The following is a 12,108-nucleotide window of genomic DNA, read 5'->3' on the forward strand; positions in this document are numbered from 1 at the left end:
AAGAGTAAAGGTCGGAAAAATAATGGGTTAAGATAAAGGCCGTTTAACAAACAAAATAAAACAAGGAATTTCTTCACTGCTTCCATCAGCAGGCAGGTGTTCAGCCATCTCCAGGACAGCAGGGCTCCATCACACGTAATGATTACTTGGGAAGACAAACACCATAAATTCCCCCCCTTCCTTCTTCTTCCCCCAGCTTTATATGTCGTATGGTATGGGATATCCCTTTGGTCAGTTGAGGTCAGCTGACCCAGCTGTGTCCCCTCTCAACTTCTGCACCTCCATCCTGCTTGCTAGTGGGGTGGTGTGAGGAGCAGAAAAGGCCTTAACACTGTGTAAGCACTGCTTAGCAATAATAAAAACATCCCTGTATTATCAACGCTGTTTTCAGCACAAATCCAAAACATAGTCTCCTACTAGCTACTATGAAGAAAATGAAGTATATCTCAGACAAAACCAGCACATTGGTAAATGGTAATTCCTATTTACACTGGGTAATTATGATTTAAAATAATATTTTTACCATGTTTATGCATTGAGCATATACAAATACATTTCTCTCTACTGGATTTTCATTTTGTTAAGCACTAACTTTATATTACTATCTTTTCTTATGTAGCTGGAAAAAATGGCATTTTCTGCTCTTGACATTTTTTCACCTTTTTTTTTTTTTTTAAATTATTATTTTTTCCCCCCTCCCAAGGGTGAAATTCATAGAGTGAGGTCAGATGGAACCAACAGGACGGTTTTTGCTCCAGCAGCTGTCATTGGTGCTCCTATGGGTCTGGCATTGGACTGGATATCTGCAAACCTGTATTACAGTAACCCAGAGACACAGTCAATTGAGGTAATTGTTTAAGAGGAACAATTGGAAACTAAGAGCCTAGATTTTTTCACTGCTACAGGTTGAAATTAGTAATATTTTTGTAAGTGAAAAACTGAAATTAGATTTATTTAAAAATTCAAACAGTCTGTAGAAAAGTACTTCGGAAACTTGAAGTGATAAGACTAAATTTGAGCATAGTTAAAGAGACTGAAAACAGTATATTCTGTGAACTTTATTTGTACATACTTTTTTTTTTCTTCATGTCATTACATCTCTTGTATTTGACACACAACCTCTGTGATCAGTAGAGTTACTATTACTATTATCACTTCAAATAAATTGTCTCAATGCAGTGCCTCTGAAAGTAAAGGAATGTTGCCATCAGCTGCAGTTAAGATCCACTCCCAAATGCTTTGTTATCAGATTGTGTAGCTTTCTGAAGACTAGCAGTCTGATCATATGTGAAGGATAAAATTGCTATTTAGTGTAGCGAGATAGAGGATAAGCAATATATAAAATAGTAATGACTGTGAATTGGCCCAGTCATTAATGTCCTTGTCACAATATATAAATACATACTATTAAATGAAAAGGCAGCTAATTTAAACAAATAAAATGGACTACTTTCTAAATCAACATTTTGTCAAACTGTTCAGTCTGTAATATTTTAAAGATATTATGGAAGCTGAAAGATTAACTACTTTTATACCTAGGATGCTTATTTTATTAACGTAGGTTCTGAGCTGCAAGTGCTTTTTCTTCATAGTATTTGTGAGAGTCTTCTGCAGTTTCAACTCCCTGTGGATTTAGGCTTCCTTCCTTTAATTTGAAAATCTGTCAGAAGTTCTGTATTATGTGGTCTGAGTTCACTGTTTGCATAGGTCCTGAAGCTGCATGGTGATGTAACATACAGAAAAACACTGATTACCAATGATGGCACCTCTCTGGGAGCTGGCGTACCGATTGGTTTGACAGTTGATCCAGCAAGAGGGTAAATTTCCAAAATTGCTGTCGTCTTTGCACATGAGTATATTCTTCACATTTTTCTTAATTTTTAGAGTCTTCAGCTTTCATCCTGGATTTGATATGGGAGGGGGGGGATTTTTTCATATTTATGCAGAATTTATTTACTGTTGTTAAGCCCTAGAAAACAATTGCACAGCTTCATAAATTGTTGCATGGATGTTTATTCTCCTTAATTTACCATATATTTATATGGTTTGTTTGTTTGTTTTTTTATTTTTTTATTAAAAAGAATCTCAGACTGTTATGACTGTGGTGACTGTGGAAAAAAAAAAACCCTCTGAAAAATGGGTACCCAGAATGAAGAAAACTCTAAAGTCTTTCTCTATAAGATATTATAAATATGTTGTGATGGCTGTCTTGAGGCTTGTCTGTAGTAGAAAGACACACTACATGGGAAGAATGTCACATGTTAAATAGCATAGCATTAAATATGATTTTACTGCTCTCTCCCAGAAAGAGCTAGGAGAGAGCAGCTTTTTCTCCAACAGGGTATTCAAAATTGCAGTATGATGCTTTTTTCCCCAAATCACAGTATTCTAGAGGACCATATCAATAATGAAGCAGTTCTGCTGGTGACTTGGTAGACTTTCAGATAAATTGATGCCTGACGTTTTGTCCCTAGTTGGGAGTCTGGCTGCCGTGTGCCCTCGGTATTCTTCAACAACTGAGGCCAGAGCAGTGCACATATTCCCAGAGCCAGACAATGGAATTCTGTTTCATATAGATTTTTTGAACTTGTAGTTTTAATTCCAGGTTGGAACTAAACTCACTGCTGAAACCTTGTAGCCATCTGTGAAAGAGAATTTGTTGTTAACTACTTTCTTGTTATAGTCCTAATACTCTACTGAGTTTATCTGCTTGACAATATTATGGGTGATACAGGGAGGATATGGATTTCTAAAAGTGATTTAACAGGTTTTTTCTCTCTTTTCCAAGAGAAAAAGCTTTTTTTCTCTTTTTTTCAAACAAGATCTCTATTTCATTGTGGCCTGGTTCAAAGTGATCTGTGTTCAACATGTGCTGAAATATTTGACTGAAGAAGGAGATGGATTTAAGCATACGTGCAAGTGACTCTGGTCCATTGATCTGTTATCAACTTTGCTAACAGATCTGATAATGTGTTTTACAGGAAGATGTACTGGACAGACCAGGGAACTGACAGTGGAGTCCCAGCAAAGATTGCCAGTGCAAACATGGATGGATCAGGCATACAAACCCTCTTCACTGGCAACCTTGACCATGTAGAGTTCATTACCATTGACATTAAGGAACAGAAGTTGTACTGGGCTGTCACAAGCACAGGAGTGGTAGGAGATATTTTTTTAATAATTGTTTTTTTACTTGTGGATCTATCTCTGTGTCTGTGGTTCACGTGACTGATTTAGTTACTTTAGTTTACTCATGTAGCTGAGAGTTGCAGCACTGAGCAAAATCTGAATAACTGTTGTTGGTAGTTACCATTAAAAATACATGATTAATTTGAATAAAAAAACAGAAATCATTATGGGCGTCCTGCTGACCCTCTCCTTCCTACCTTGTAAATAAAGATCTCTTGTACATGGGGGTTGGAACTAGATGATCTTTAAGGTCCCTTCCAACCCAAACCATTCTGAGATTCTACATATGAAGAGATTTTAGTAGCATATGTTGCATTTTAATGTATTGTAACATCGAACTTTTATTATAAGAAATGTAATATTAAGCTTTAAACTGATTTCTTAGATTGAAAAAGGCAATGTGGATGGTACAAATCGTGTGACTCTGGTGGTTCATCTTTCTCACCCATGGGGAATTGCTGTGTATGGTACCTTTCTGTACTACACTGATCGAGATTATGAAGTTATTGAACGAGTTGACAAGTCTACAGGAGCAAACAAAGTAGTACTGAGAGATAACGTCCCAAGATTGAAGTGCCTACGTGTGTATTACAGAGACAGTGAGTATTTGCTAGAGATGTTTCAAGATATCCAACTTGTAAAAACTTGAACCTCACTCAAAGACAGAATGCTTGCTCTTTCAAAGCAAATGGTTTGATTAGGCTTTCAGAAGTGTCAGAAGCATTTACCTGGTTTTGGTAAAGAGCTGTTCCACTATTCAGTTAAGGCATCTATCGGCACATGTAGTTTTACTAATATATTGCCAATATAATATTGACTAAATAACAAATTTTGTAACTTTGGCTTCAGATTGATATTTCCATTTTATCTGATTCTTGGCCCCATTGATCTTAGATGACAAGAAACCTGTAAATCCATTGCTAACACTTCTGAGGCTAAGATCTTTATTTTTGTCAGCTGGTTATTAATACTGTGCAAGTAGATGAATTTGGTTATAAATCCATGGGATTTTCTGATGATACAGTTAAGATTTTTCTGTCTTGCAATGTGTGTCTTTCACAGATTCTGCTGGTTCCTCGAATGGCTGCAGTAATAATATTGGAGTTTGCCAGCAGCTTTGCCTGCCTATACCTGGTGGATTATTCTCTTGTGCCTGTGCTACTGGCTTTCAGCTAAATCCTGATAATAGAACCTGTTCCCCATACAGTTCATTTGTAATTGTTTCCATGCTTTCTGCCATTAAAGGATTTAGTTTAGAGACATCTGATCACTCTGAAGCCATGGTGCCACTAGCAGGAAGAGGTATGTGACTATTATAGTAGGAAAATCTTGTAATGCCTATTATTTTGGCATTTCTTGCTGCTGTAGCACGTTTTTAATAAGTTGGTTTATATCAAAGATAATTATTACTTTTCAAAATGTTTCAGGACGAAATGCACTTCATGTGGATGTTCACATGCCTTCTGGTTTCATTTACTGGTGTGACTTCAGTAGCACAATTTCTTCTCAAAATGGAATACGTAGAATTAAACCTGATGGTTCTTATTTTAGAAATGTTGTTACAAATGGAATAGGACGAAATGGGATCCGTGGCATTGCAATTGACTGGGTAGCAGGTAAGCATAACTGCATTTAGGAGGATGTTATTCTTTACAGATTATAAAACTTTTAGACTAACAAAAATGTATCCTAATGGAACTATTTTGGATGAAAGTCCTATGATTCTAACTTGTGTGTCTATGGATTGATTTTAAAACAAGAGCAAGTAATGAATGGCTCTTATGTTTATATATATGTGCAAAAATGAAAGTTTATCAGAGCAGATGTATAGAACCCTTTATCTCATGATTCTTTCATATTTGTCTTAGGTCTTTTTTCTTGTCTGTGCATTCATAAGTAGGTATTGTCCAGTGTACTGCTACACTTTACTACCGTAGTGGAAAACATGTACCAGAGGAGAGTACACAGAAGTTGTCTGATGACACTGTTGATAAGAAAGAAGGACCCTTCATCTGCCTTCAGATTGCTGTATACAAATCCTATAAGTAATACTGAAAAGAAAGCAGAAGAAATACTTTGTCTTGGAACTTAAATTTTCTCACTTGCACTTCCTGTTCCTATTTAAACATACTAGAGATTAATTCAAACATTAACTCTTCATCAACTCTTAAGTAGCTGGCCATTACCATTAATACCTCTATTTTATACGTATATGTACTATTTATGTTTTGCAAAATTTCTTCTGTTGATTAATAGGCTTGGTGGAATGAGTTTTAGAGTAATCATCTACTGTATGCACTTCATTTAGTCACTGCATACAGTGCTGTTCCAGAACATTGATTTCATAGTTGTGCATTTTAAAAGGTAAAGGGATAAGAGTATGGAAGGGCAAGCCAAAGGCTTAGATTAAAAAAAAAAAAAAAAAAAAAAGTATGCCTGAAGAACAGCTGTGGTTAATGAGGATTATTTAGAAATTAATTGACTATTGTCAGTTTAGGTGTCTTCTAATTCCTCAAAATGTAGGCAAGTACCTTACACTTCCAACTACTAAGATGTTTATGGATATTCATTTTACACTTTAGTATTTTATCAGCTCATTTTTCTCAGGTCTTGATGCTGTGTATTTTCTGTTTGTGTTTTTTTTCTTCTTCTTTAAATACAGGAAATCTTTATTTTACAAATGCATTCCTGACAGAGACTTTTATAGAAGTTTTGCGTTTGAACACAACTTATCGCCGTGTTCTGCTTAAAACTACCATAGATATGCCAAGACACATAGTAGTTGACCCAAAAACCAGGTATCTGTTCTGGGCAGATTATGGGCAAAATCCGAAGATCGAACGTGCATTTCTTGACTGCACCAACAGGACAGTTCTTGTGTCTGAGGGCATTGTCACACCTCGTGGACTGGCCATAGATCACAGCAATGGCTACATTTACTGGGTGGATGATTCCTTAGATATGATTGCAAGAATTCAGCCTGATGGTGGTGATGTTGAAATCGTGCGTTATGGCAGTCGCTATCCAACTCCGTATGGTATCACTGTCTTTGGAAATACTATGATCTGGGTGGATCGGAATCTGAAAAAAGTCTTCCAAGCCAGCAAGGAGCCAGGCAATACTGATCAGCCAACAGTCATACGAGACAACATTAATTGGCTAAGGGATGTTACCATTTACAACAGTCATTTCCAGTCACGTTCACCCCTTGATGTTAACAACAATCCTTGTTTGGACAACAACGGGGGCTGTTCTCATCTATGTTTTGCCTTGCCTGACATGCAGACACCTAGATGTGGTTGTGCCTTTGGAACACTAGGCAGTGATGGCAAGAGGTGTTCCATTTCAACTGATGATTACTTGATTTTTGCTCTTGAGAATGGCCTCAGAAGTATCCACCTAGATCCTGAAAATCACAGTCCTCCCTTCCGCACAGTCAATGTGTTAAGAACTGCAGTGGCCCTGGATTTTGACAGCATAAACAACCGAATATATTTTACACAAAGTTATCCTTCAGGAATAGGAAGAATCAGTTATATTAGTATTTTCGCAGGAATTGGCTCTCCAACAGTAGTTGCATCTGGTAAGTGCACCGAAATGTTATACAAAGTAATTGAGTATTGAAAAAAAATGGACTGCAGGACCTAGCACTAGCTCAGCAGGTATGTTAATGGTCAAGGTAGACTATTTAGTTGGGATATTTAATGAAATGCTCCTTTTGTCTCTTCTCATCAGTTTTTTCCTCTTCTGAGATTCTTATTTCATCCTGGTCACAACAGAATGAAAATATAAAGCTGGTTAAATATTATTATATATTTATATATAAATTGTATGTAAAAAATTTAAACTACATATAGTAAATTAATATTATGGAATGAGGGATGATTCCTGCTACTTGGAGAGTAGCAGCCAGAACTTAGGTCTATGTGAGGAAAAGGTCTTTGTAACACTACTGCACACACAGGACTGCCTGAGTCCTAAATATTAGTTCTTCAGATTTTTAAATGGACAAATTTACATTGATACTAATGGCATTTCAAGATGATCTTTGGTGTTACCACATTTTAATAGGTGCTGAGTAGTGCAATATCTCAGGAAACCATACTGAGCTTGTGTGTGTATATGTTTGCTTGCATGTGTCTAAGACCTCGGGACTCCAGATGGCATAGCATTTGACTGGATCAATAACAGAGTTTACTACAGCGAGTACCTCAATCAGACCATCAGCTCAATGGCTGTGGATGGCTCTAACCGCACAGTGATTGCCCGGGTTCCACGACCAAGAGCCATTGTGTTAGATCCCTGCAGAGGGTATGTGTTGCACTTCCTATACTTCATTTTGACTGCAGGTGAAACTACAGTTTAGATTTCAATGAAGACTGCCAGATGTTTCCTGCTCTGAGCCCTAAGTTCTAGCTGTGCATGACTGTCCTAGATATAATTTTTCAGGTTTAAGTTTTCTAAGCCTGAGAGATTTGAATTTTCTTCTGAGATCTTTAGAATATTTATGCATGTGTAATGTCCAAGGCTCCACTTAGTGCGGGTGGGAGCCAGGTACTGGGGATAAATGAGAACAATGTTCAAAGCAGGTGTTTGTCAAGCAACTAACCATCCTCCCTTTCCAGTGTAAATCATAAAAAACAAGGGTATTTGTTGAAACCAAGATTTGTTTGAGAATATCATATAATGATAATCATGTGGCACTGCCAAGAGATCTCTCTATTAAGACTCTTATATGATCTTTCCCTTTTTCTGTTTTATTTCCTGAGTGCCTCAGAAGAATTCTTGTTTCAGTATCAAAACATTCCCTGAGAAGCTGGTGGCATTAGTGTATTATACTATATTTCTAATTTCATTACTAATTATACTATATTTCAAGTGAAGAAAGATAAGAAAGAGATCAATTGACTTTTCTGGATTCCCATAAGAGCTGGAAAAACTTTTCTGAGGTTCACTCCAGTGGAGCCCAGAGATCCCTGCTAGAAGATTCGCTTGTCGATGTGGGCCAAAATAGTGGAAGAAGTTCTTTTCCATTAGTTTTGCACTGTACACTTCAGTGAGAGACGCCACTGTGGAAATACACTGGAGCAGATAAGAGCTTTGTGAGCTTTATTTGCTGAAAATATAACCTTGCAATCATGTTATTGACAGGTATATGTACTGGACTGACTGGAGTTCAAATGCAAAAATAGAACGAGCTACACTTGGAGGAAACTTCAGAACACCTATTGTGACCACCAATTTGGTATGGCCAAACGGGCTTACCCTGGACTATGAAGAACAGCAGCTATACTGGGCTGATGCAAATCTGTATGTGTTGATAACACACTTTATTTTAAATGTGGTTAACTTTTTAATAGACTTATTATTTATTATTCCTCATTTTTTAAACAGTTTTTCAGCATTTCAATTGTATTTGGTACTTTTTATTATATAATCTTAAGAGGTACTTAGTAGCAATGCAATGTCAAGTCTTGCCATTGATGTGGAACTACTGTGCAATAAGTTTTGTTATGCCACAGTGTAGATTTAGTCCACTGCTTTATGACATCTGTCACCACTAGCAGTTTGTTTGCCTTATGTGCAACTCAGGACATTTAAAAGCATCTTCTCTAAAAAATATGATCCCAGTGCACATTTTACATCATTCGTTGCTCATGATTGATGCCTGTCACTTGTGGAATTTGGTATGATGTTCTTGCTGTTGCCTACCAGACAGAACTCTACCCTTTAGTTTATTGCCACCAGAATTTCTGCCATCAGGAGGAAATTTTTTAAAAACAGTTTAGTTTATATCCATTCGGACTCACCCGTGGTCTCAGACAAATTAATGCAGCAATCAGACCTTTCCCCTCTGGTTCCTTCAGCATAGCAGTTCTTTTTCAGGCTTTTCCTTTGCTGTGAGAGAAAAGTGATGTCTCAATGTAATAACTCTTATGGTCTATGTCTGTATGGGATCTTCTGTGAGGAAGGCATTCCTATTTGTATTCGTCTGTGTGCAGGAGGGCAGGACACCTGTAATGGGACCCTCTATTTTGTGGGGAATGCAGCATGTCAAATGGGACATCTTTTCTCTTTCAGACTCTAGTTAATGGAGGCAGGGGAGTATACGCTTAAACAGTGTGAAGTCTTCTTTATTCTGACTTTCATGGGGAGGGCCTTTACCCCTTCAGAAGGACAGATACCAGCATGGAGTAAGTTAGGAAGACCAGACACTCAAAAATGGCAATGCTCCTTAGCTCTGAATGCACCAAGGGATCACAAGGGTGAGCCCTATGTTCTCCTCCATTTTAACTCTTGCTTATGCTAGTCTCCCAAAGGTGCTATTCCTCTTTCTTTAAAATAGAAGACCCTCTTGTTCTAGACCCTCTTGTTGCCTTGTAAGTATTGTGATGCCATGGGGCACATACACAACTCTTGATGTACGTTTCAAGCAGATGGACTGTCTGTGCTAGTTGTACTGCTTTCCCATATCTTCATAGTTGCTGCATGCAACATAGTAAGAATCCCTCACTAGACAGCATGCTTACACTTGGGAACTATGTACAGGGCTGCCCTGGAAAGTTTCCTGTGGCATGAAAAGGGGAAATTACCTTAGTCTGTATCACAGGAGAGTTGCATTTGAACTTTTCTTCTGTAGAAGCACATTTTATAGAAAAGTGTCTTCCTGCACTTTTCCCACAGCTGTTCTCTCACAATAAAGCTTTTGCCTTTTAAAATGTCTGCCTATTATTATTTTTCTGTAATAATTACTAAAATTCTATTTTTTTCTTCTCCTGTTTATATGAAATGCAGCTTTTTCCTTCGTACTAGTGATGACAAAGAAGATGAGCTGTTCAGCTTGTTGAGAAATTTCTTATCTGCTCATTTTCTCATTAGCCATTTCCATTCTTATGCAACCCACACTGGCAATCTAGTAAATGCCTTGAATACAATTGGTAATAATTAAAGTCTCTAGTGGACACTTAAACATACAGTTACTTTGAGGTTAGATAAAGTAATTTCAAGTTACTTTCTTACTGCTAATACTAAGTTGTTGGAGCATTTTTGTGTTTCTTTGAGAACTCTTTTGGTGACTTCAGCTGAAGAGGGTGGAGCTTCCGCTTGGAGTCTCCAGCAACAGCGTTTGTCCCTTCTGACTTCATAGGCAAGAGCTATTGGCCATGCAGTGATGAACAGGGAGAGAAGCTGCTAGCAGGAAGAAAATCACTGGTTATCACAGAATCACAGAATGTTTGAGGTTGGAAGGGACCTCTGAAGGTCATCTAGTCCAACCACCCTGCTCAAGCAGGGACTCCTAGAGCAAATGAACCAGGATTTTGTCCAGATGTTTTTTGAATATCTCCAGGGAGGGAGATTCCACAACCTCTCTGGGCAACCTGTTCCAGTGCTCAGTCACAATCACAGTAAAGAAGTTCTTCCTTATGTTCAGTTGGAACTTCCTATGCTGCAGTTTATGCCTGCTGCCTCTTGTCCTATTGTTGGGTGCCAATGAGAAGAGTCTGGCCCCGTCCTCCAGACACTCTCCCTTTAGATATTTATAAACGTTAATCAGATCCCCTCTGAGCTGTCTTTTCTCCAGGCTGATCAGACCCAACTCCCTCAGCCTTTCCTCATATGAAAGGTGCTTCCGTCCTTTAATCATTTTAGTCACCCTTCACTGGACACACTCTGAGAGTTCCATGTCTTTCCTGAACTGGGGAGCCCAGAACTGGACCCCCCCAGTGGGGGCCTCGCCAGGGCTGAGTAGAGGGGCAGAATCACCTCTCTTGACCTGCTGGCAACACTCTTCCTAATTCAACCCAGAGTACCGTTAGCCTTCCTGGCCACAAGAGCAGACTGCTGGCTCATATTTACCTTGTTGACCACCAGGACTCCCAGGTCCTTCTCTGCAGGGCTGCTTTCCAGGAGGTCAGCCCTCAGCCTGTACTGGTGCATGGGGTTATTCCTTCCCACATGCAGGACCCTGCAATTTCCCTTGTTGAACCTCTTGAGGTTCCTTTCTGCCCATCTCTCCAGCCTGTTGAGGTCTCTCTGAATGGCAGTGCAGCCATCTGGCATATCTGACACTCCTTATAATGTCTTTAGTCCCACAGCTTCCTTATCCTTATTCTTCATAGAGCCATTCTGGGATTCTTATTAGCTCCTTTTCAGAAGCTTGTGTGTGAAAGATGCCACAGCCCCTTAGAGAATGGTTGTGTTCCACTGACATCTTTAAACACCACACCACTTCTTAGGCATTATGCCTTCATGCATAAGCATGCACACTGCCCTACCTGTATCTACTCTTTAGAGATGAGTATTAAGAACAGTGCAGTTGAATGATGCCATACTTGATGGAAGAGAGACAACCCACAGTGTGTTCTTTCTGTTAGTAAGTGGTTGGCAGCCTTGCCATGTGAACATTACGGTGTGACTGAAGAGCAAGATGCTGGGAGCTGGATGCAAGGAATAGCCTTTATCCATGCTCATTCTTGTTCTACCTTCTTCAACTTGCTGACTACCTCATCTCATTTTCAGCATTTGCTTCTGTCATGGTGTTTTTCTGTCAAGCTCTTTCTCCTCCTTTGAATAGCCCTGTATGTTACTTGTTAGTCCTTCTCTTGTTATCCTCATTGCAAATAACTTTTGAACATCCTCCATTTTCTCTTCTCTTCTCTCATACTTTAATCCTGTATGGTCTCAGACAGGAATCTGTGTGGTAAAAGGAACCTCTAACATGTAGCAGTGTTTTATAAACAATGTTTAGAAATAATGTCCTTACATGAATAGTGCATATTGAGTCTCCTGGCACCAGCATGTCTTCTGCTTCCTCACTGGCCTTTGCTGAAGTGGTCATTAGAGGTGAGAATGGTTGAAGGGGAGAGGCAGTAACAAGGTGGTTGTGGGTCAGTCAGTAGTGCTGTCTGTCAGGAAAGA

General features: G+C 38.7%; 1 protein-coding gene across 1 annotated transcript in view; it reads left to right on the forward strand.

The window, feature by feature from the left end:
* Positions 1-703: 703 nt before the first annotated feature.
* LRP2 (LDL receptor related protein 2) overlaps positions 704-12,108 on the forward strand; it is a gene marked incomplete at its 5' end in the record, with an annotated part of 58,295 nt that continues 46,890 nt past the window's right edge. The window contains 9 exons of the mRNA XM_029084963.1: positions 704-847; positions 1,708-1,817; positions 2,982-3,159; positions 3,575-3,788; positions 4,252-4,491; positions 4,617-4,805; positions 5,852-6,772; positions 7,335-7,500; positions 8,341-8,499. Of these exons, the coding sequence (XP_028940796.1) occupies positions 704-847; positions 1,708-1,817; positions 2,982-3,159; positions 3,575-3,788; positions 4,252-4,491; positions 4,617-4,805; positions 5,852-6,772; positions 7,335-7,500; positions 8,341-8,499 (2,321 nt within the window). The remainder of the gene's footprint in view (positions 848-1,707; positions 1,818-2,981; positions 3,160-3,574; positions 3,789-4,251; positions 4,492-4,616; positions 4,806-5,851; positions 6,773-7,334; positions 7,501-8,340; positions 8,500-12,108) is intronic.

The sequence above is a fragment of the Antrostomus carolinensis genome, unplaced genomic scaffold (assembly GCF_000700745.2).
Source record: "Antrostomus carolinensis isolate BGI_N321 unplaced genomic scaffold, ASM70074v2 scaffold8575, whole genome shotgun sequence".
Classification (NCBI taxonomy): Eukaryota; Metazoa; Chordata; class Aves; order Caprimulgiformes; family Caprimulgidae; genus Antrostomus; species Antrostomus carolinensis.